The sequence below is a fragment of the Dasypus novemcinctus genome, chromosome 12 (genome assembly GCF_030445035.2).
Source record: "Dasypus novemcinctus isolate mDasNov1 chromosome 12, mDasNov1.1.hap2, whole genome shotgun sequence".
Classification (NCBI taxonomy): Eukaryota; Metazoa; Chordata; class Mammalia; order Cingulata; family Dasypodidae; genus Dasypus; species Dasypus novemcinctus.
The window spans coordinates 33,025,380-33,048,940 of record NC_080684.1 but is presented as its reverse complement, the minus strand read 5'-3'; the positions used below and the strand labels follow the sequence as shown (position 1 = coordinate 33,048,940).

General features: G+C 50.1%; 2 protein-coding genes and 2 long non-coding RNA genes across 7 annotated transcripts; 3 read left to right on the top strand and 1 right to left on the bottom strand.

The window, feature by feature from the left end:
• Window positions 1-208: 208 nt before the first annotated feature.
• LOC131280582 (uncharacterized) lies at window positions 209-5,635 on the top strand. Of its 4 annotated transcripts, none has more exons than XR_009188228.1 (3): window positions 209-288; window positions 1,000-3,116; window positions 3,587-5,635. It is a non-coding gene; the product is annotated as an uncharacterized lncRNA (long non-coding RNA). The 4 variants fall into 4 exon arrangements; XR_011650249.1 differs by having other exon boundaries at window positions 1,000-4,932; window positions 5,146-5,635; XR_011650248.1 differs by having other exon boundaries at window positions 1,000-4,932; window positions 5,090-5,635.
• Window positions 5,636-6,239: 604 nt separating this feature from the next.
• On the top strand, window positions 6,240-7,515 carry LOC131280581 (sperm mitochondrial-associated cysteine-rich protein). The gene has a single exon (XM_058308163.1). The coding sequence runs from the start codon at window positions 6,991-6,993 to the stop codon at window positions 7,513-7,515; it is 525 nt and encodes a 174-aa protein (XP_058164146.1). The 5' UTR covers window positions 6,240-6,990.
• Window positions 7,516-10,507: 2,992 nt separating this feature from the next.
• Window positions 10,508-14,528, bottom strand: LOC139440151 (uncharacterized). Its single transcript, XR_011650247.1, has 2 exons — window positions 14,421-14,528; window positions 10,508-10,691 (listed from the first exon to the last, which is right to left on the bottom strand). It is a non-coding gene; the product is annotated as an uncharacterized lncRNA (long non-coding RNA).
• Window position 14,529: 1 nt separating this feature from the next.
• Window positions 14,530-19,261, top strand: MFSD5 (major facilitator superfamily domain containing 5). Its single transcript, XM_004467435.4, has 2 exons — window positions 14,530-14,763; window positions 15,352-19,261. Exon 2 carries the CDS (start codon window positions 15,369-15,371, stop codon window positions 16,719-16,721), a length of 1,353 nt encoding a protein of 450 aa, XP_004467492.1. The 5' UTR covers window positions 14,530-14,763; window positions 15,352-15,368; the 3' UTR covers window positions 16,722-19,261.
• Window positions 19,262-23,561: the final 4,300 nt, after the last annotated feature.

Here is a 23,561-nt window from a genome sequence, read left to right as displayed (position 1 = left end):
TGCAGGCGGGGACACGGAAAATATTTTCTTTCTTTTTCTCCCTCCCCACCCCTCCCACCTCCCTCCCTGCTCGGCTCCCTCCTCCCCCTCCCGCCCTCGCTCCTCCCTCCCCTGCCGCCCCGCCACTGCCCCGCGCTCCCTCCTCGGTGCCCTGGGGCTGGGGGGCGGGAGGTGGGTGGGAGGGGGGCTGGGCGGGGCGGCCCAGGACGCCCGGGTCTCTGCCCCCTCCCATTTGCTGGGCTTCCCTGGCTCCTTCCCCGGGGAGGCAGGGCAAGGCTGGCAGAAGAGGTCAGTGTCCTGGGCCCCATGATGCCACCCTTTCTCTCTAGCACCCCCCCCCCCTTCCTGCCATTCGGGGGCACTGGTCGAGTTGTCTCTGGCCGGGCTGTGGTTTGGTGATGCCAGTTTCTCCTTCTTCCCCCGGCGTAGGCAGGGGGAGCTGTATCCGTGCCCTTCCAGGGGTGGAGTGTCCTGGCAGGGGTATGCCAGAGCGGATGCCACCGTCCTTACCCTTCGCTTAGCTTTCAGGCAGGTCAAAGTCATGGCTTATTTCCCCTTGCCTACCCCAGACCGTGCTTTGGTCCCAGAAGTAAAGTATTTTAACTAGTCAGGGTTGGTTTGGGGTGTGGGGGTGTGGGGGCTGGTTTGGGGGTTGCTGAGGCACAGGCACCGCAGGCCTCCCTCCCACCCTGTCCTGAGTAAAGCCAGGAGAGTCGGGGCGCCTGGGTGCCTGCCTGCCAATGTTGTCCCCACCTTTAGGTCCTGATCTGGAGGGGGACGGGGCAGGGGGCAGAGGCAGGGGGAACTGTAGCTGGGAGTGGGAGGAGTCTCGGGCTGGGTGTGAAGGAGAAAGCCCCAGCAGAGGGTGTGTGGCTGCCTTAGCCAGCTCCTGCCTGCCGGCCTGCCTGGTAAATGCGCCACAAATGTTGACGCAGGGTCCGTGTGCGCGCGTGCGTGCACCCAGATTCAGTGTCTGATGGGGGGATTCTCTGATTTCAGTATGACCACCGCAGACCACCAGCCTTACAGCAGGAACCCAGAGGGTTCACTCCCTGTCCTACGGAGGACAGACTGAAAGAAAAGAAAGGACCCGAAGTCCTAACTCTGTGCTTGGACCCTCAAACACCACTACGGGGAGTGAGCCAGAAGTGGAGACGGAGCAGAAGTAGGGGCTGGACTAGACTGGAGAGAGGAACCCAAAGGACCTTCCCCAGCAACACTCCCAGGGTGACCAGCCTTGGGGACCTGGACTCCAGGGTCCTGTCACATTTTCCGTACTGGAATTACTCCGCGCTGTCCTTGCTGCACTCTGGGGGCCAGGTGTCCGCCCTCCCGGGAAAGAACACTTTTGGTAGCCGTTCAGGTGAAGGGGAGCTGGAAAGAAGGGCGTATTGTGGCTGTGATGGGAGAACCAAGAGACATTAAAGGGGGTGCAGATAGCCCCCCCCCCTTCAATCCAGGGGTGGGAAGAGCTGGGAATAGGTACTCCAGGGTCCCGTCCCCAGGTGGCCTGGCTGCTGTTGACTTTGCCTGGTTACCCTGGGAGCAGCTCTCAGCAGTGCGTTGTGGGGGGGGGGGGAGTGTCAGGGAGTTGGACCCAGGCTTCCAGGCTGGGGTGGGATGGCAGCCCCGCCTGTGTGGCAGGGATCCTGCCAGGAGGCTGCAAAGTTAACCCCTCCTGCCCTGCTGTTGGCTGGTGGGAGAAGGGCGGGCCCAGCTGCGGTTTGGGAATGGGGCCCTAACCCCACCCCCGCCCCCCAGCACATCTGTACTTGGTTTACAGTGAATGAGTCCCCTGTCCTCAGGAACCAGGCGAGGGCACCACTCCCTCCGTGGCTGGGCATCCTGTCACAGAACCAGCATCGCCCCAGTGACGCTCTCCTTGTAGGGTATCACCTCTCCCACTCTTTTTAAGAGGGGCTCGGGGGCTGGGCCTAGAGGCCAAGAGCTGGGGTCTGAAACTGGGTAGCTGGGGCAGCAAATGGGGACAGGGAAGCTAAAACAGGGAACGAAACACTTGGGGTAGCATCGAAAGAGGGCGTGACTCTAGAATATCATGAGTTTCTGCCCTCCTCTTTGTCTGGGTTTGTCTATCTGCCTGTCTTTTTCTCTCTGGTGGGTGTTTGTCCATCCATCCTTCTTGGTAACTAATTTCTCCCTTCTGAAGCCTCCTCTGTCCCCAGCCAATGACAGAAGCCAGAGGCGATGCCCAGGAAGCCCCGCCCATTGCTGGCTCCTCCCCTCACTGCCTCCGTCCACTCTACTGTCCTCCCCGGGACCCAATGGGTCTGTTCACTGCAGCAGGCTGAAAGCCAAGCGAACAGCAGAGGCAGGTTGGGGGGCAGGGAAGAGGGGTGTTGGGAGGGGTTCAGAGTCTTGTTTTCCCACCCTCCCCATCCTGCACTGGAGCCAGTGTTCTGTCCAGGGATTCCAGGAGCAGGCTTGGCAAGAGATCCTGGCCCTCTGCAAATGGGTAGAGGGGCCTTGTCTAACTTTGCTTTCCCCTGAATCATTCCTGTTTCTAGGCTTTGCTCAGTTTGTGACTGCTCCACTCTGTCACCCTGGAAATGTAGAGAAATGACACCTTTGGGCTCTAGAATTAGGCTTCCTTTGCTCTCATCATAGAGCAAAGACCAAAAGGAGAGAATATGAGTAGAGGAAAGGTTCCAGACATCTGTGGCACCTGCCCTGACTTTGCTAAATTGCCCACCCCCAATGTTCACCCTTATCCCCTCCCCACCAGCACAGGACACGGGCCAGGCCATGCTTCCATGCCCAGTGTGGCGCTGTGGGGGATGTCCTGTCCTGTGCCATGCTCAGGGGTGGCTGGCAGATGTCTGCAGCAGGGAGGGGGGAGGGGGGAGCTGGTTACAACCCCTAAGGACGTCATTAAGGCACGGATGTGCTGTCGGGACTTGGCGACCAGGGCACCCAGGGAGACCGTGATGAAAACATGTTTTGTACAACATGGGTCTTCTCCTTTCCCTTCCTCCCCTCCTCTCCCACCTCCTCCTCCTAGGCTTGCTGTGCGCCAAGGCTGGTGCCAACCCTGCCGCCAGTGCTTGCTCAACTCCACCCTTTGTGCCAGGCCCATTGTGCTACTCACCAGCTTGTGAGTAAGTTTGAATGTGGAGGGTCCTTACCAGTGCCAGTGCTGCCCAGATACCAATATAGAAAAAGGCCTTGATTTTGAAGCCCAGGATGAGTCTGTATAACTGCAGGAATTCTTCCCTGAACATACACCGTTCATTAATTCACCAAATCTTTATTAAGTATCCACTACGTGCCAAGCACTGTACCAGGCTCTGGGAATACCCAGGTGTGGTCTCTGTACTTGCAAGCTTACTGTCTGGTGGAGGAATAGGATATTAACCAAATAATTCCCCAAATTGCAACTGGAATATCCACTGTGGCAAGGCCTGTGGTTCTGTGCGAATGGCTAAGAGAAGGATCTTCCCCAGCCAGGGAGATCAGGACAGACTTCAGGGAAAGAAAACTGAGGGACAGAGTAAGAAGGGCAGCAAGAAGAGTATGTGCAAAGGCCCTGGGGTCAGGGTCCTGGCTCTCAGCCACCCTGTTCCCCCAGAAGGAAGAGGAGTCCTCCATTTCTGCTTCTTACCTAAATTTCAATATTCTATGAGGAGGGTTGGCCAGCACTTCCTAATATCCAAAGCAGGACTCTGGGACACCTGGTGACCCTGCCCTCGAATGATTCCTCTCATTCCTTCACCTCCTGCTCCTCCGGACAGAGAAAGAGAAGCACAGGTAAGGAAGAAGAGCTCACAGGCTTAGGCCTGAGATTATACCACAGAAAACCAGGCCCAAGTTGGCAGTGTGAGGGATTCCTGCATTTGCCCAACTGGAGCCTTCCTGGAGAGAAAAGCCTTCCTGAGTCTGCTCGGCCATGTACCCTCCTCCCACCTCCCTGGATCCAGCCCTGACCTGTCCCGCTCCCTGCAGTGAGCATGTCTGCCTCCAGGGTTGCCTGGAGTTTGTGTGCGGTGACTGCTCCGGGTGTGGGCGAGCCAATGTGTGGGTGGGTATAGCCATCTGTTTTGCACGGAACCTCTCTTCAGGGATTGGGGGTTTAATGTCTCCTCTGTCCACTGGGGAGCTTCCAGTTCCTCCTGCCCAGACACCAAGGTTTTAGGCAAGGTCTGAAGAAAGCCTGGAATGAAGAGGGGCCTGGAGTTGAGGGCCCTTTGGAGGAGGGAGCAGGCCTCTCTGCGGCTGTGCCTCCTCTGGAGCTGGCAAAGAGACCACGGACCCATGGTGTTAAGTCCCAGCCCTGCTGTGACCCCCTTTCCTCTCTGCACCCATGTTACCTGGGGCCAGGGTGTTGGGTGAGGCCAGCCTGGCACCCCTACCCCCTGCACCTGGGACTTCCCCTTGATGGAAACTCCCAAACCCCAGCGTCCTGCTGCCCTGCCAACTCCCACCAACTGCGCGAGTTCTAATCAGCTTCAGTCGGATCTCCCCGTCTGCCAGCCCTTGGCCAGACATCTCCTCCCCAGCCCCAAGGGGACTCAAGAGGCCCACTTCCTCAGGCCACGTTTTAGGCCTGGCTGCCCCTTCTGGTGGCCCCCCTTGAAGGAAAGATGCAGGGCTGGAGGGGTGGTTGTTGGGAAGCCATCCTTCCTTGAGCACCTACCACGTGCCAGGCCTCATGCTAGGGTGCGTTATCTAATTTCACCCACACGTGAACAGAGGTGGAGATGAACTCCCTCATTTCATAGAGGGGGAAACTGAGAACCACGGAGGTTAAGCAAGTCGCCCAGGATCGCGCAGGTCTTGGTGGTCCTGTGCTCTCTTCCGTAGAGCGTGCTTCCTGCCTTTCCCCGCGGTGCCCGCCTCTCCAGCGGCTGAGACAGGAAATTCAAATCAACCTGATCCAGCAAACATTTATTGAACATCTGTTATAGCCAGGTGCTGGTAGGTACCAGAAACGCAGAGAAAGTTGCTGCCCGCAAGGTCTAGTGGGAAAGACAGGGGAACGGACTAGAAAGTGTCAGCATTCAGGATAATGATCTGAACGGTGTATTGTGGGGTGGAGAAAGAAGGGGCACTTTTATTTTCTCCTTATATACAGGATATGCAAAACAGCATAAACTGAATAAAGTGAACACCTCTTTAACTGCCATCCAGGTCAAGAAAGAGAATGTTTCCTGCATCCAGAAGGTCTCTTGCAGATCAGAACTTCCTCTCCCCTAAGAAGGAACCACCATACTGACCTTCATGATAAATTATGTCCTCGTCTTTGTAATTTTAGCATGTGTGTGTGCATCCTTAAATAATATTGCGTAATTTTGCCTGTTTTTGAGGTTTATACAACCAAATGACAGTGTCACTCTTTTGAGTCTTTCATTTTGCTCAGCGCCTTGTTTGTGAGATATACCAAGTTGTTGCGCAGAGCTGTTTTTGTTTGTACTTGTTGTTGGATAATATTCAACTGCCTGAACATACCACAATTTTATTTTTCATTCTTCTGTTGATGGACGTCTGAGTTGCTTTCTGTTTGAGCACTTATAAACAATGCTGCTGTGAACATTCTTGTATGTGTATCCCCATACATAAATGTCAGGGCTTTTCTGAGCTATAGAACTAAGAGCTAAAATATATGTATAGGTTCAATTTTATCAGATAATGCCAAACTGTTTTCCAAAGTGATTGTCCCAATTACACAGGAAGTAGCATGTTCTAATTAGGAGTAGGTGTGGGACCTAGGAGACCATATACTTACTCACCTAAAACGCTCTAGAGGTTTTCCCTATTTGGGAACGACCTGTGTCATTATCACTCTCCCCTTTGCTCAGCGCACTTGCCCATTTGCTGTCCTTCCTCTGTGGAATGTTCTTCCATTAGATACCTCCGTGGCTTGCCCCCTCACTTCCTTTAGGTCTTTGCTAAAATGTCACTTCTCTTTGAGGTGGCCTCCCCTGGCCATCCCTTTTTAGGTTGCAGCCCTAACCATTCCTTATCCTCTTTTCACCTTTATTTTTCTCTATAATGCAACCTCCTGATTCTATCCAGCCTCGACAGCTCTCCCTCTGTCTGCCAGTGCTTGACAGACTCTACCTCCCCCAAAGCCCTAAAGGGCTGTCATATCCCAACTATTTGGGGGTTGTCCAGCTGTCCCTTCAGATGATCCACCTCTCTCTGCGTCATTTTTTATCACATTGCCTTGGATTTTTTCCACAGCCATTCTCAGGTTCTGAGATAAGCTAATTTATTTGTTAGATTACCTGTTGCTTTCTCCACCCCCCTGCCCCTGCCCCTCTCTTACGGGAGCTCCATAAGAGAGGAAACCAGTGCCTGACACAAAAGAGGCCCTCAAATAATAATTGCCCAGGCTGGTTTTCAGTCTCTCAGAGACAGATGGACACCCCACAACTGGGACGTGCCCTCTCTGGAAACTCCCAGAACCCAGAAATCCTACTTCCCGCCAACTTCTACCAACACCCCTGGCTTAGTCTTCCAGAGCTACTGCCGCTGCAGCTTCTGTTTCTCCTCCAGGTTTCCTCCAGGAGGGCTGCTTGGGGACCTGAAGCAGCAGTTTTGGCTTTCAGAGCTGCAAGTGAGGGGCAGGGGTCCCCACTCAGGCGGGGGTCTGGAGCTCAAGGAATATTTTTTTGACTGCATGAAGGGGAATGCTTCATAGATGATAGGACCTTGCCAGGTGAAGAGAGAGGAAGAAGCACTCCAAACAGGAGTAGTGTGACAAAGGTCGGGAGGCGTGAAAATGCACGTCATATTTGAAGAACGTGTTCTGGTCTGGTGTGGTTGGAGGGTTTTCGGTGGAGGGGGATGGGCGAGAGAGCATTGCCAGGCAGGCCTGGCAGGGGAGGGCTGGCTGAGGAGGTTGGCATGCCCTGCAGGATCATCAAGGCTCAGCTGTCTTAGGTTTAATCCAGCCCGCCACAGTCCGCCCCTCCTACTCCACCCCACCCCTTCCCTTCACCCAGCCCCCCGTCTGACCAGTCCTGCTGCTGAATGGACTTCTCCCTGGGCCTTCGCTTGGGACCTCGGAAAAAGAAGGCTGCCCACCAACAACGCACTGCCCCCTCGGGGCACAGCTCACTGGCTGCCTCTCCCTGCCTCTCCTGTCCCCCCTCTGTCTGTACCTGCCCCTGCCCTGCCTGCCCCCCTCCCACCTGCCCCAGTTCTGCCTGTCCCGCTTATACAGCTCAGTGCCCGTCCTGCCCCAGCCTTCTGGGCCCACCCTGCACCTGCCCCTGCCCTCCCTGCCCTGCCTGTCCTTCCTTGGCTTGTCCCCATACCTCCTGCGTTCCCTGTGCCGGTCCACCCTTGGCCTGCTGCCACCCCTCACCTTGCCCCATTTACCCTTGCACCAAAAGCCAAGCTGCCCGCCCCAGTTCCCACTTGGGCTGTGGTGACAGCTGTGGCTGTGGCCGAGGGGCTGCCTGGGGGCCTCCGGGCTCCACTGGCCCCTGCAGCTGCTGCTTCAGGGGACAACGTACCTCTCGTACCTCTCGGGGGCACTGTCTGATAGTCTAGATGGGCTGATGTCTATCGAAAGTGTCTGTCAGTCTCCTGGGGGAGGAGCATGGGGCGGGAAAGGCTAGATGGGGCTCCAAGCAGCAGCTCTGGGCAGAGTGGGGGAAGGGTCAGCTGGACTCTTCCCCGGGGCAGGTATAGGCAGCAGACTGCTCTCAGCCCTCCGGATCCCCTCGTCCGTCATGGAGGGTCAGAGAGGACATCTGTTTTGAAGTTCATTTCTGAGTGAGCGCCTGCTGGCTCCAGACCCTCCTCTTCTGCAACTTCTGGAATGGCAAATGTTCTCATTCCCTAAAGGTGAGCAAGTGAGTCATCTCTTTCCCTCTATTCTGCATCCATTGGAGACTCTTTGCTTGGCTTGGCTCTTCTGCAGGTCCCATGGGTAGAACTGACTCTTCGTCCAGAGGTAGGAGATCCTTTGTCCAGGGGCCACTTCTTGTCTCTTGAACCTCCACTTACATCCCCCAGGGACCCAAGAATTTCTGGACCCTCGACCTCTCATCTTGAGTCAGGCAAAGAAGGTCAGTGGCCCTTGGACCAGATAAGGTGACTGAGCAGAGTTTCTGGCTCCTCCCCTGCCTGGTATATCCCGACATCCTTCATGACCCCTAGCTTCTGGGAAGCTGGTGCTCACTGCCTGGATGTCACCTCTTTCAAATCTCTGAGAGCTCGCCCAGCCTCATGACCTCAATCTTGTAGCAATAATCCCATCTGTGATATCTGTGTTCATCTGGCTTGTGGGTGAGGGAAGTGGGGAACCCTTGATTCAGACTGTCATTTATTCTATCCACACATAGTTATAAGTCCCCTGACCCTGGGGGTGGGGCTGGGGGTCTGGAGAAGGCACCGAAGTAGCAGGAAGTGAGAGTCCCTAAGTCCCCCTTCACATTTCTCAAATTCTCTGGCTCCTGCACTAGTCTGTTTCAATACACGCTTTCTCAGCCTCCTTCTCTGGGACCCTTCATTCCTTCCTTTCTATTTGTGCATATCTTCCCTTCTATCTTTCTACTTTACTCTCTCCACTTGTTTCCTTCTTTCTCTATCACTGGGTCATTCTGCCTTCACCTAACCTGTGTCTCTATGTCTGTTTTCCCCACTCCCTATCCCTTAATTTCTCCTTTTTTTTTTAATGATTTATTTTTATTTCTCTCCCTCCGTACCCTCCCGTTGTTTGCACTTGCTATCTGCTTTCTGTGTCTGTTCATTGTGTGCTCATCTTCTTAGGAGGCACCAAGAACCAAATCCAGGACCTCCCATGTGGGAGGGAGGCACCCAATTGCTTGAGACACCTCGTTCCCTGCTTGTTGTGTCTCTCATTGTGTTTCCTTGTTGTGTGTCCTCACTGTGTCATCTTGTTGCATCATCTTGCCACGCCAGCCCCTCATGTCAGCTCACTGTCTTGCTCATCTTCTTTAGCAGGCACTGGAAACTGAACCCGGGACCTCCTATGTGATAGGCAGTCGCCCAACTGCTTGAGCTACATTTGCTTCCCACCCTTCTATCTATTTACCATCAGTTTAACACACATTTCTTTAGGAGGCACTGGGAACTGAACCTGGGACCTCCTGTCTGATAGGCAGGCACCCAACTGCTTGAGCTACATCCGCTTCCCACCCCTCTATCTAACATCAGTTTAACACACATCTCTTTTTCTTCCCCTCTTCCCTGTCTCAATTCCTATCTTCATGTCTGTTTTGTCTTTCTATGTCCCCTCACCCCCATCTCTCTGCTTTTCTGTCCTATTCTAATCTGGGTACATTTCGTTCTATCTTCCATTTCTATTTCCGCTTCTGTCTTTGTCTCTCTTCTTGATTTCTGTGTCTAGCTGTTTTTTTCACTTCCTATCTCTCTTTCTGCCTCCCTATATCTGGCATTACATCTCTTGCTCTCTATCTCTCCCTAGGTCCTGCAGCTCTCTGCACACCAGGCCTGTGTCATGTCTATTTCCTCACTGCCCAAGTGCCAGGCACTGAGCCCTCCAGTGTCCGTCTGGCCCACATGCACCCCATACCCTGAGATGAGCTTCGGAATAGCTACCCTTTCTCCACTCACTGTCCAGACTATCCATCCCTGCTCAGCTCTAGGCCAAAACCTTGAAGAAATGATGTTTCTCCCAACTTACTCTGAAAATTGTTCGTTAGGAAGCAGATTTGGCTCAACGGATAGAGCCTACCACATGGGAGGTCTGCAGTTCAAACCCCGGGCCTCCTTGACCCGTGTGGAGCTGGCCCATGTGCAGTGCTGATGTGCGCAAGGAGTGTTGTGCCACGCCGGGGTGTCCCCCATGTAGGGGAGCCCCACGCGCAAGGAGTGCGTCTCGTAAGGAGAGCCACCCAGCGCGAAATAAGTGCAGTCTGCCCAGGAGTGGTGCTGTACACATAGAGAGCTGACACAGCAAGATGACACAACAAAAAGAGACACAGATTCCTGGTGCCACTGACAGAAATACAAGTGGACACATAGCGAATGGACACAGAAAGCAGACAACTGGGCAGGGGGGAGGGGGAGAAGGGAAGAGAAATAAGTAAATAAATAAAAAAGAATATGAATTGGGAAGCGGATGTTGCTCAATCAATTGGGCTCCTGTCTACCATATGGGAGGCCCTGAGTTTGTGTCCCAGGGCCTCCTTGTGAAGGCAAGCTGGCCCGCATCTGTGGAGAGCTGATGGCCTGAGCCTGCCAAGAGCTGGCGTGGCAAGATGACGCAACAAAGGGAGACAAGCAGACACAGAAGAAAGTGCAGCGAATGGACACAGAGATCAGACAGCAAGCAAGCGGCAAGGGGGGGGGGGGATAAATAAATAAAATAAAATAAAATAAAATAAAATAAAAAAAGAATACGAATTAAGAATTTGTGCTGCCTTTCTTGTATAAATGATATTTCAAGGTAACTAAGTATCTCTAATTGATTTCTTCTAATTTACAGAAGAAATCAAGCTAATAAATGTGGAAGGAATGTAGAATTAGAAAAATCACCATTTTGCAAATGGTCATCAATTGAAACAAGAATCGTTTATGGACAAAGTCAAGGTTGATGGTGGGTAGAGAACTTTACAACAGAGAAATCGAGCTGTCATCACCTCACTGCACCGATGAATCTTAGCACCATTAAAAGCAGCACAAGCAGACACTAATGGGATGTCATCTGAAGTATTCAGCACCATCTATGAAGGATTCTAGTCCAAGAAACAAACAACAATGAACAAGAATCTGATCAACCCTCTAGAGCTAACTTCCATTTAAGAAGAAATACAAGGGATGGAGGAACAAAATAAGTGACGCAATGAGGAACCAATTAGACTATCTAGAATGTGAGACATTCTAAAGGAAAACTGATCCAGTTTCTTCAGGTGGTCAATGGCTGGGAAAAACCACGAGAGGGGACTTAAAAAGACCTATTTACTAAATCAAACATGTGGACCTTGTTTGGTTTCTGACTTGGACAACCCAACTATAAAACAGACATTTTGAAGGCTGAAGTCCTTATAAGCAAAGGAAATTGAACAAAGAAAAAAAAGGCACAATTATAGTACTAGAAAAACCCAATATAACTTAAATATTGAGGTAATGTATTAAAGCTTTGTAACTGAAGGTTAAGAATTACATAGATGCCTTTATATTATAAAAAATAGCAAAATGTTAATAATTGAAATCTCAGAAACAGGCTGGATTTAGCCTAGATCTGCTATTGTAATGGTCATTTTAAACCCGGTCTCACCACTGTTTATGGTTATGCAAAATTTAGCCTCTCCCTTTTGTATGCTTACTATTGTGATGGTAACCCTCAACTCTCCTGTTTAATATCCATATGGAAAACCCTGTGATTGGTCTCTGCTTTCTACTTTCCTATCCTAGAACCTTGATCTCTGATAATGACTGTAACTTTGTAACTCACCTTGGCTTAGTATTTACCCCACCAGGTTCAACCCCTTAATGTTTATTAATGAAGGAACCTGTGTTCAGCTCCACCCCAATTATTCATTAGCATCCCATTGGTAAAAAATATTAGAATTTCTGCAGTTCAGGGAGGCTGATTTGAGATTGTACATCTCTGGTCTCCTGCTGGTGAATAAATCCTTTTTTCCTTCCTTTAAAAAAGACATTTTGAGATAGCTGGGGACATTTAATTATGGACCGAGTATTTATGATGCCAAGGAATTGGTGTTAATATTGTTAGATATGAAAATGGCTTTGGGGTTATTTTAAGAAAAGGTCCTTATTTTCTCGAGATGCATGCTGAAAAATGGAGTTAAGGGACATATTTAATTTTAAATATTTTGGAAAAGAAAAAAGGTCAGGAAGGAGTAGAAGGAACAAAAGTGGCAAAATCCTAATAATCGATGAATCTGCATAATAAGTATATGAGGGTTCAAAGAACTATTCTCTATGCCTTTGTGTGTATTTAAACATTTTTCTAATAAAAGTTTTAAATGATGTTCCTTTGGAAAGCAGAGTACCTAGTAACTTCCTGAAGGAAGGGAAGCCCCCCTTCCTAAAAGCCAGGACTGAACCCAGGTTCTCCCCACACAGGTCCCAGCCCTCCCCGCCCTCTGCTAAAAGTACATCCTAGAGCTGGATTGTGCCTAGAGCTTGCCCTTTATCCCCTCCAGTCCTTTGCTGGCAAATTTCCCATGTTTAGGACTTTTCCCAGCTGTGCTTCACAGCTCTGAGGGGACCAGGGAAACTTTAAGGAGTAAGCATATTTTGAATAGGTCTTACAAATAAACAAAGATAGTCCAAAATAATGTAGTTTCGCTTTTGGTCTCTTTTTGGCAGGTACTTCTAAGCAAAATGTAACTCAATAATGGGAGAAAGTGGTTCTCATTCTTGGGAAACAGAAGGCAAGGAATGTAAGGTCATCCTGTCCCATTCCCTGCCTCGATGCAGGATAACCTCCACTTTAAAAGAAAAGACCACCAATAACTGAGACACTTGGTGTCTGAAGCCCAGGACTGGGCTAGTGGGCATTTGGGTCCACCATGCACAATCTTTCTTATTGAGCGGCCTTGAGGAAATCATATGTTTGAGTATTAGTATTTCTAGATGAAAGTATGGAGACCATTACCCCTTTCTACTCTCCAGAAGTTTACCAGCTAGAGACGAAGGCACTTTGGAACTTCCAGGATACAATCCTCAGCTGTTTACTTTATCATGAGAAACTATTTCTCAAGATGTAATCCCATGTGCCCCTATCCTCTACTCTCCATGGAAAGTCAAAGCTTTAGTATAAAGAAAACAAACATTTACTAATCACCTGTGCAGGTATTTAAATTCATTTAGTCATCTCAGAAACCATATAAGCTATTTGAATTGATCGTAAAGTTTTGGTAACAGATGGTGGTGATGGTAGCAAAATATTGTGAATGCAGTTAACAGCACTGCATTATATATTCGAATATGGTTAAATGGGGAAATTTTAGGTTGTACATGTTACTGGAAAAAATTTTTTAAAAACCATAGGACTGTACAACTCCATGAACATTGTTTTAAACAATGGACTATAATTAATAGTGTAATTATAAATACATTCTTTCATGAATTGTAACAAAGGTACTACACTAATGCAGTGTGGGAACTCTGTATTTTACGCATGATTTTTCTGTAAACCTATAATCTCTTTAATAAAAAGATAAAAAAAGAAACTGTATAAACATGGAATCGGAATGATCAGTGTTCCAGTTCTCACTTTACCTCTTACTATGAGACTCTGGGCATGTTACTTAACTTTTCCAACTCTGGGGGATAGTAATACCTATCTTATGGATTGTTGTGACAGCTAAATGAGATAATTTATCTACAGAACTTGGCCTAGGACTTCTTAACACAGAGCTTAGGTAAATCATAACCAATAAATGTTAACCGCTAACATTTCAAGTAATGAACCAGGGTTCATTCATTCATTCAATTATTCATCAAATATTCACTGAATATTTATTAATACCAACCACTGTTTTAAGGACGGGGAATAAAACAAGTGAACAGAATCGATACAAATCTGTAGGGAGAAGAGATAGTAAATAAATAAACAGTAAAACATATAGTGTGCCAAATGGTGTTAAGTGCTATGGTAAAAAAAGCATCAAAGGAGAATAGAAAGTTGGGAGCAAAACAGGTGGATTACTGTGATGGAGGTGGTGGTGTTGCTATTTAAACAGGATGGTCAAAGAAAAGCTCACTGATAAGGTGACATTTGAACAGCTAACTGGAGGAGATGAAGGAGACAATCACGTAGCCGTTTGGGAGAACCTTACAGGAAACAGAGTGTGCAATGGCCCTGGTGCTGGCTGGTACAAGAGAAGGGGTGGAGGGAGCATGGAAGATGGTGGCCAGGTGTCAGAGGGTTTTGTAGGCTATTATAAGGTTTTTGAATTTTATGTTTAGGGAGGTGGGAAGCCATTGGAGCTCTCGGGGAGCTAACACTGAGGCTGGTGAGAAGTTAAATAATTTTTCCAAAATAACACAGCAGGTAAATGGCGGAAGGTGAGAATTCCGCTTAAGGAGCTGGAATTTTTAACTCTATGCTGCCGCTGGACTTTAGCTTTTGTTATTTCGGCACCGCTCTCCTATGGTTTCAGACAAAGGAATTGGGACTCTGAGAAGTTGTCCTAGGCCACGCAGCTAGTAAAAAGACAGGGGTAGGAGGATTTGAGCTTAAGTCTGTCGGCAGTCCAAGTCCAAGTTCTTTACACCACACTGCCTCCCGCAGGTGTCTGGGCAATACTACTAACTTCTTGCCTGGAGGCCACCGCAGTGGGAGAGGAGGGGAACCAAGGAACCCGTCCCGGCTTAGGGCGGCGGTGTGCCTTCGGAGGCCCGGGCTCTGGCTCTTGCGGCACTGTACGCTTCTTTCCCGGCTTCGCTACCGTCTCTGACCCACGGAACGGAGGAAAAGAGAGAAAACGGACCTTTATTTCGGGGAGGCCCGGCAGGTATCCACGAACGAAGCAGTGAGGGTCGCTAGAGAACAGCGAGAAACGCCCGATCAAGAGCAGAAGGCGCGCGGCGCGGAGCTGGGGACTGGAAGGCGGAGCAGGGGCGGGGCTTTAGCGGCGCGTCCCCGTCACGTGACCGGGACATCATGGCGGCCGCCAGAGGCCAGTCCGGCTTCCGGAAGCAGGTTGTGAGGGGCGGGTTCCCAGCTGGAGCTGAAGCGGGAGCCGGAGCGGGAGTCGGCGTTAGAGCGGGGAGGGCGGCCGGGCGGCCTGGAGCCGGACGCGTCCGGAGAGTCCCCGTAGACCGGGGCAGCAGGTGAGACGGAGGGCCAGGTGGGAGCGGGTGTGGCAGCGCTAGGCTGAGGCTAGGGGGCGCCCCGGGGTGCCCGCAACCTGGAAGAGGGGGTTTCGAGCTGCCTGCGAGTGATTCTGAAGCAACTCGGGAGGCCCGTGCGGCCGGGAGGGATGCCCAGGATGGATGATGAGACACTGAGGACAAAAGCAGCCTCCCCAGCGAGCATGGGAGGGAATAGAAGGAAGTGTGCGGAAGCTGTTGTGGAAGAGGGCAGCAGCTCCTTTGGAACCTGCGGGACCGGGATTATTTTAAAAGGATTCCTTCTTACTATGCCATGCAAGGGTGGGGCGAATGCTCAACGTTCTCCCCTCTCTTCTTACCCCTCCCTGCCTTACAATGTCCTAGCAGACAGTTCTGGCGGGCCACTCCTCCCACCTACCCAACTGGTCCCTCCGGTCTGAGCTATGGAGGGGAAGGGAGTTGAGGGGTGGGGAAGCGGGATCGGCAGGGGGATGGGTGGATCTGCCTCCTGTTAGACCCCGAGCCTTTTGACAGTGCTTCCTGTGCTACAAAATGGATATGACTCTGCCCCCTCCCCCTCCCCCTCAGGTCGTCCGGGGGCTGCCATGCTGGTGACAGCCTACCTCGCCTTGGTGATCCTCCTGGCCTCCTGCTTGGGGCTAGAACTGTCAAGATGCCGGGCTAAGCCCCCTGGAAGGGCCTGCAGCAATCCCTCCTTCCTTGGGTTTCAACTGGACTTCTATCAGGTCTACTTCCTGGCCCTGGCAGCTGACTGGCTCCAAGCCCCCTACCTCTATAAACTCTATCAGCATTACCACTTCCTGGAGGGTCAGATTGCCATCCTATATGTCTGTGGCCTTGCCTCCACAGTCCTCTTTGGCCTGGTAGCCTCCTCCCTCGTGGACTGGCTGGGTCGCAAGAAGTCGTGTGTCCTCTTCTCCCTCACTTACTCTCTGTGCTGCTTAACCAAACTCTCTCGGGACTACTTTGTGCTGCTGGTAGGCCGAGCGCTTGGTGGGCTGTCCACGGCCCTGCTCTTCTCAGCCTTTGAGGCCTGGTACATTCACGAGCACTTGGAGCGTCATGACTTCCCTGCTGAATGGATCCCAGCTACTTTTGCCCGGGCTGCCTTCTGGAACCATGTGCTGGCTGTAGTGGCAGGTGTGGCAGCTGAGGCTGTGGCCAGCTGGATGGGGCTGGGGCCCGTAGCACCCTTCATTGCTGCCATCCCTCTTTTGGCTCTGGCTGGGGCTTTGGCCCTTCACAACTGGGGAGAGAACTATGATCGGCAACGTGCCTTCTCAAGGACCTGTGCTGGAGGCCTGCGTTGCCTCCTGTCAGACCGCCGTGTGCTGCTTTTGGGCACCATACAAGCTCTGTTTGAGAGTGTCATCTTCATCTTTGTCTTCCTCTGGACACCTGTACTGGACCCACATGGGGCCCCACTGGGCATCATCTTCTCCAGTTTCATGGCAGCTAGTCTACTTGGTTCTTCTCTGTACCGCATTGCCACCTCCAAGAGATACCACCTTCAGCCCATGCATCTACTTTCCCTTGCTGTCCTCATCGTCGTCTTCTCCCTCTTCATGTTGACTTTCTCCACCAGTCCCGGCCAAGAGATCCCCGTGGAGTCCTTCATAGCCTTCCTACTTATTGAGCTGGCCTGTGGACTGTACTTTCCCAGCATGAGCTTCCTGCGGAGAAAGGTGATCCCCGAGACAGAGCAGGCTGGTGTACTCAACTGGTTTCGGGTGCCTCTGCACTTACTGGCCTGCCTGGGGCTCCTTGTCCTCCATGACAGTGACCGCAAAACAGGCACTCGGAACATGTTCAGCATCTGCTCTGCCGTCATGGTGATGGCACTGCTGGCAGTGGTGGGGCTCTTCACTGTGGTGAGACATGATGCTGAGCTGCGAGTGCCCTCACCCAATGGGGAGCCCTATGCCCCTGAGCTCTAACCCTGTTCCAGGACAAGGGGGTTAGTACTCACTCTTGAATCCCACCTCTCCAGGATTGTTCAGATCTTCTATGACAGAGTTTGTGACTCTTGGGCCCCTCCACCTGCCCTGTGGCCCTTCCTGCCAGTGCTTTGGATTGGGGAGGACATGAGGATGATGGACTGGAAAGATGGTGCCAAAAGTTACTTCAGTTACTCCCTTTCCCCCCTTCCATTTAAAAATAAACTGCCTTAACTGATTACTGATTTATTTATCCTCACCTGAACCCACTTCAGTAGTTTCTAGTAAGTAGGCAGCTGGAGGTTTTAAGGATAGAAGGGGGCTTACCAGCAGAAGGTTTGCTTTTTTTAACCTCTCCAACACTGTCTCTAACTCAAACAGAGCTGTGGAATTGCCTCTCAGCAGAACTAAGTGGGAAGGGCCTGAGGTTCCTAGATCTTCCATATCTCTCTACCCTGGGGACAGGCACCCTCTCTAGTTGCCAAGGAACTTGCTTCTGCTCTACAGCCAGACTGAGATGGATCTCTGGAGCACCTGGAATAAATGCCCAGTATGCCAGGCCACTTAGCAAGAATTCCAGGGGCTTGAGCTGCTGTGATGACCAAAGCTGGGGCCCTTCCTGCAGGAACAAGCTGCTCAGCACATGCATGCTGCCTGCCCCTGGCTGTGGCTATGAATGCACCATTTGTCCTGCATCATCTGGGCCCACCAGGTCCTGTGTCCCTGCAAGAAACTTGAGTGAAGGGCTGCCAAGGGGAGGGAGCAGGGAATGGCTGAGGGACTGGGATATCCTGTCTGTACCTGACTCTTCCCCACCCATCCTGAGTGAGGGTGAGGGAGCCACCAGGGCAGGCAACAGTACCAGTGGGAATGCCAGTTCTGTGGGCCACTCCCTGCCTCACCTCTGATGATATCTGTCTTTCCTCCTCCCACCAAAACCAGGGCTTCTCAGGGGAAGCAGACCAGCCTTAAGAAGGGTGGGGATGGAGGGAGGATAGGCTCAAAGGTGTGTCCTGTAATGTGCTTGATCTGGCCATGGAGGACCCACCTGTTCTGGAAAGGAGATGAGAACATTTCCTTGGATCCCAGATTATTTCCCAGAGAGGAAGATGCAAGATGTTCCAAGACCCACAAGTCCCAACCTGCATGGAGTGATGGCATCAGCTGGTGTTGGAGGAATGCAGGGCAGATGGCCTTCTGCAGGGGGAGGCCGAAGGGGAGGAGTGGGCAGTGGTCCCAGGTCTCTACTTGGAGCAGAAAAAGATGCAGTTTCTGCCACCTAGGCTGTAGGGTTTGGAGGTTGAGGTTAAGTATGAAAACTTGGTAGCTTTTCCTACCACCCCTTACCCCCCACACTCCTGCCATCACCTTGAGTCTGTTGCAATAACTCAACTTGCTCTTTCTGTCCTGTTGAGCTGGATTTAGATATATTTTATAGGTATTTGTAGACTTTTTGTCCCTTCCTTCGATACTAACTCCTTGATGGCAGGAGGAAGTATGTCTTACTCACCTTTGTCTCCCCCATACATACAAACAAGTGGGTGCTTTGCCCATGGCTATGCTCTGTAAATGTCTGGAGAAGAGTCAGGCTAGTTCACACTTGGCTTTCAAGGGCCACCTGTTTGGGAAGTCTTTTAGGCTAGAATCTAGAGGTCAGTTAAAGATTTCTAGTTTGGAGCAACAGTAATTATTTACTGTTGGAAGCAGGAAGGGTCCCCACATCCTTAAGTGATAAGAAAATGACGGGTTACGGAAGACAGACTAATGAGGTTCCTTTATCTTTATCTTTGCTGAGCTCACTTAAAGGGACTGGCAGCAGATAGAGTGGGGAAGGTTCTTTCCTGTCAGATTGACAGGGCTTTAAGAGCTGGAAGGCACGTTAGAGATTACCCATTTAGACTTTGAACCAAAAATATTTTTTGCAGTTTGATATAGTTATGAATTCCAAAAATAGGTATTGGATTATGTTTGTAAACTGGTCTGTACCTGGGCATGATTAAATTATGATTAGGGCTTTGATGGGCCACGTCATTGGTGTGTTGAATCCCAGCCCCTTGGTGGGTGGGGACTCACAGATAAAAGACATGGCAAAGGACAGAGTTGGAGATTTTGATGCAGGAGTCTTGGGCTGGAACCCCAGGAAGTAAGCACACAGAGGAAAGAGAAGCAAGCCCCTGGAAGAGAGGACCTGAGCCAAGAGAAGAACACAGAGGAATAGAGATGGCTCCTTAGACACAGCAGAAACCCTGGGGAGAGAGACAGAGCTGTTTGCCTGATAGGCTGTAGCTGACCTTGTGGAGAGAGGCAAAGCCTGGAGAGCCTCATAGTCTACAGCTGACCTTGTGGAGAAAACAGAGGATCTGAGCCCAGAGAGAAGTAAGACTTGGGAAGAAAGGAACCCAGGAAGCCTGAACCCTGGCAGCCATCAGCAGCCATCTTGCTCCAACACGTGGAAATAGACTGGTGAGGAAGTAACTTACGCTTTATGACCTGGTAACTGTAAGCTCCTACCCCAAATAAATACCCTTTATAAAAACCAACTGATTTCTGATATTTTGCATCAACACCCCTTTGGCTGACTAATAAAATTTATTTTTTTATTTTTTTATTTTTTTATTTTTTTGAGGTACCGAACTGAGGATTGAAACTGGGACCTTGCATGTGGGAAGCGAGTGCTCAACCACTGAGCCACATCAGCTCCCCTGAGTTGGTTTTTCCATTTGTTTTGCTTATTTTGTGTGTGTGTTTTTTTGGAGGGACCAGGGAGTGAACCTGGGACCTCCCCTGTGGGAAGCAGGCACTCAACCATTTGAGCCATATCCTCTCCATAAACATACTTTTATTATGCACTGTATGGCTAGGTGCTGATGAAATTTTTTAACCCAAAAGGAAAACTGATTTAAAAAAAGAAAGTGATGTGCCCTTAGGCATGCTGTAAATGAGAAGCAAAGCCAAGGCTAAACCTTGCTTCTTGCTGCCAGGCCAGGGCCCTTTCTGTGACACACACTGCCTGTATCTCCTGGGCTGTCTTTTCTCCTCTCGCCCTGCTCCCCCATCCCAAGCCCTGTCACTGGAGAAGAGCAGGAGAGTAGGAATGTCTAACCTAGGCCATCCTGGTCCACTGTTAGATATCCATTTTTGTGGTTCATCTGCGCAATTGGTTCACAAGGTCACACTGCTTGCAACATGCTGCGCATGATGTTCTGCTGAGAGGCAGCATAGGGAAATGGTTAAGAGCACGGATCCAGAGCCTGGCTGCTTGGACTGAAATCTGGCTCCACCTCTTATTGGCTGTGTTATTCTCTGTATGCCTCAGTTCCCTCATCTATAAAATGGGGTGATAATATAATTTTACCCTGTAGGGTTCTTGTGAAGATTAAATGCATGCCTGGATTTGGCACTGGGAAAAATGCTTGACCTGTAGCTTAAGCACTACATAAGTGTTTGCTTTTAAATTTTGTTTTGTAATTTGTTCAGTCCAGTTGAGCTGATCTGGATTTGGGTGTGAGTCTGGGGCTATAATGGAGTGTGTAACTTTCCAGCACTTTCCAGTGGCTGGGTGGTTCCTAGCAGTGTTTATTCTCAGTTCAAGCCCAGATGGAAGTGTCAAGCTAACTAAGAGGCCCTCTCCTTTGGGGTCTGTGAGAAGCTGAGTTGGGTGTCAGTATATTCCACTTGAACTCATTTCCTCTTCCTCAAGTGGGAAGGTCAGCTTGGGGACAGTCTTGATACACACTACCATCTTTCACTAAGAGGCTCCTGATTTTCTGGCTTTCCACCCAGCTGGACACATGATTATTTGACCTGGAGCTTTTAAGCAATCCTGAGGAGAGCCGAGAAGTTTCCCAACTGGGAGCCAATGGGCAAGGAGGCAGAAGGATTGGGGAATGAAGACAGTATTGGGCTGAAGCCTGGAGGGAAGCCCTCTTCCTGGAGTTTCAATCCCTGACAGGGAGGGGAGGGGAGGGGACGATCCCAGCTAATGGCCATGACCTTTGGCTGGGTCTGGTTTTCAGACCCCATTGCTTTTCTGCTAATCCCAACTCTGTTGTCCTCCCTGTCCCTTTTATTATTCTCTGCCACCACCTCCCCCCAAAATCACAGAACAGAATTATAAAACAAACAAAAGTTTGTGGTGCTTAGGATCAGATCTCTAATGTTATAAAAATACTTAACAGTTGCTTTCAGTTTTTTTTTTTTTAGGAGGTACCACATATTGACCCTGGGACATTGTACACGTTAAGCAGGTACTCAACCACTGAGCTATATCTGCTCCACTCAGTTTCTTTTTTTTTTAAAAGATTTTCCCCTCCCCCACCCTGCTGTTTTTCCTGTCTGGGTCCATTCACTGTGTGATCTTCTGTATCTATTTCTCTGTCTGTCTTCTCATCTTTCTCCTCTAGGATTCAGAGGGATTTGATCCTGGGGACCTCTGATGTGGAGAGGTTCCCTGTCAATTGCGCCACTTCAGTTCCTGGTTTCTGCTGCGCTTCACCTTGACTCTTCTCTCCATCTCTCTTTTGTTGCATTATCATCATCTTGCTGTGTGACTCACACGGGCACTGGCTCACTGCACAGGCAGTGGCTCACCACGTGAGTACTCACGTGGGCGCATGGCTTATCACACAGGCACTGGCTCACCTCGCAGGCACACTTTCTCTTCTTTTTCACCAGGAGGTCCCAGGGATTGTGCCGTCGGGCTGGAGGGCTTAGCCTCGCTCAGGCCCAAGAGTCGGGGGGGGGGCTCGCTCCTGCCGAACCGCCGGCGGGGGGTACTCCCGAAGGGAGCACCGGTTCTCCAGGCGTGGGGGACGCGCGGTTTGGGAAAAAACCACGGAGACCGCTTGAGCGCAAGAACAGGTCTGCTTTATTATGGAAGTGCACTAGGTTATATAGGGTTGAGAGGGAGGAGTAAGATGGAGGGAGGGCTAGCTACGGGGCAGTAGTGGACAGGCTGAAGCTGATGGACAGCCCCGAGGTAAGCAGTTACCGGGGAAGAGGGCAGATTGTACGTTGGCAATATGGGCGGGACTGGCGGGAAAGATAGCGACGGCTGGAAAGGGGAGGAGGGGTGGCGAGAGGCAGCAACAGGACTGAACCTGGGTCCTCCCGTATGGTAGGCAGAGGCCTTATCACTTGAGCCACATCCGCTTCCCTTCATAACAATAAAGTAACATATACTCATTGTAAAATGGTCAAATACAAAAACAGAAATATATATTTAAGGTAACCAGATGGTAATATGTATGTATTATATCAAACATACATTTATATGTAAATATACATATATACATGTAGAAATATGTACAAATCAACAAGCTCATTTAATCTTGTCCATCAGAGTTTCTCACTTCAAGTGTTTGGGATCTAGTTCACCAGATTTAATATTAGTATATATGTTTTAATAATAAAAGTTGGTTCATATCATTCATGCTGTTCTGCAACTTGTTTTTATAACATAACACATAACAGAATATCTTGATTATTTTTCTTTAAAACAATGTGAAACTGCATGAGATTATAGCTATCATTCATGTATCTCAGACATTTGTCAGCACATATAAGAGATACTTTAAAAAAAAAAAATTATTTGGGAAGCGGATTTGGCTCAACTGATAGAATGTCTGCCTACCATATAGGAGGTCCAGGGTTCAAACCCAGGGCCGCCTGACCCGTGTGGTGAGCTGGCCCACGGGCAGTGCTGATGCGTGCAAGGAGTGCCCTGCCACGCAGGGGTGTCCCCCGTGTAGGGGAGCCCCATGTGCAAGAAATGCACCCTGCAAGGAGAGCCGCCCAGCGCAAAAAAAGCACAGCCCGTGGGAGTGGTGCCGCACACACTGAGAGCTGAAGTAGCAAGATGATGCAACAACAAAAAAAGCGACAGTTTCCCAGTGCCATAGGACAAGAATACAAGTGGACACAGAAGAACACACAGCAAATGGACACAAAGAGCAGACAATGAGAGGGGGGAAGGGGAGAGAAATAAAATAAATCTTAAAAAAAAAAAGACTGGTATTATTAAAAAAAGAGACACAGATTCCTGGTGCTGCTGACAAAAATGCAAGCGGACACAGAAGAACACACAGTGAATGGACACAGCAGACAACAGGGGGAAGGGGAGAGAAATAAAATAAAATAAATCTTTAAAAAAATAAATTATCTCTCCCCATCCTTTCGTTGTTTGCACTTGCTGTGTCTGTCTTCTTTGTTTCTTTTGGAGGCACCAGGAACCAAACCCAGGACCTCTGATGTGGGAGGGAGGTGATTAATCACTTACGCCACCCTTGCTCCCTGCTTTGTGTCTTTTGTTACGTTTTTCCTCTTGTGTCTCTTGTGTCATCTCGTATCAGCTTGCTGCACCTGCCTATAGTGCCAGCTCAGTGTCATCTTTAGGAGACACTGGGAACTGAACTATGTGCCTCCCAATTGCTTGAGCCACATCCGCTTCCCAAGAAAGGCTTTTTAATGACTACATAGCATTTGTTAGGGCCTTTGGAAAGCATTTTGAGGGTATTACCCTACTGAAGGCTGGCAGGCCCCTTGGAAGTAGTGAAGGTTGGTGCTACTATTCACATTTCACAGAGAAAGAATAATTTTTTTTTTTTAGGTACCGGGGTGGGGATTGAACTTGGGACTTGGTACCTCCCTTGTGGGAAGCAGGCACTCAACTGCTTGAGCCACATCTGCTTCCAGAAAGAATAAATTGAGCTGAGGCTAGAACCTAGCTCCTCAGTCCAGGCTCGAGTCCAAGGCTCTTTTTTCCTCTTTACAAGCTTGCAATTCAGGTGAAGGATTGAATTATGTGATGGAACTGAATTTCATGTAAGACAGTATTTATTA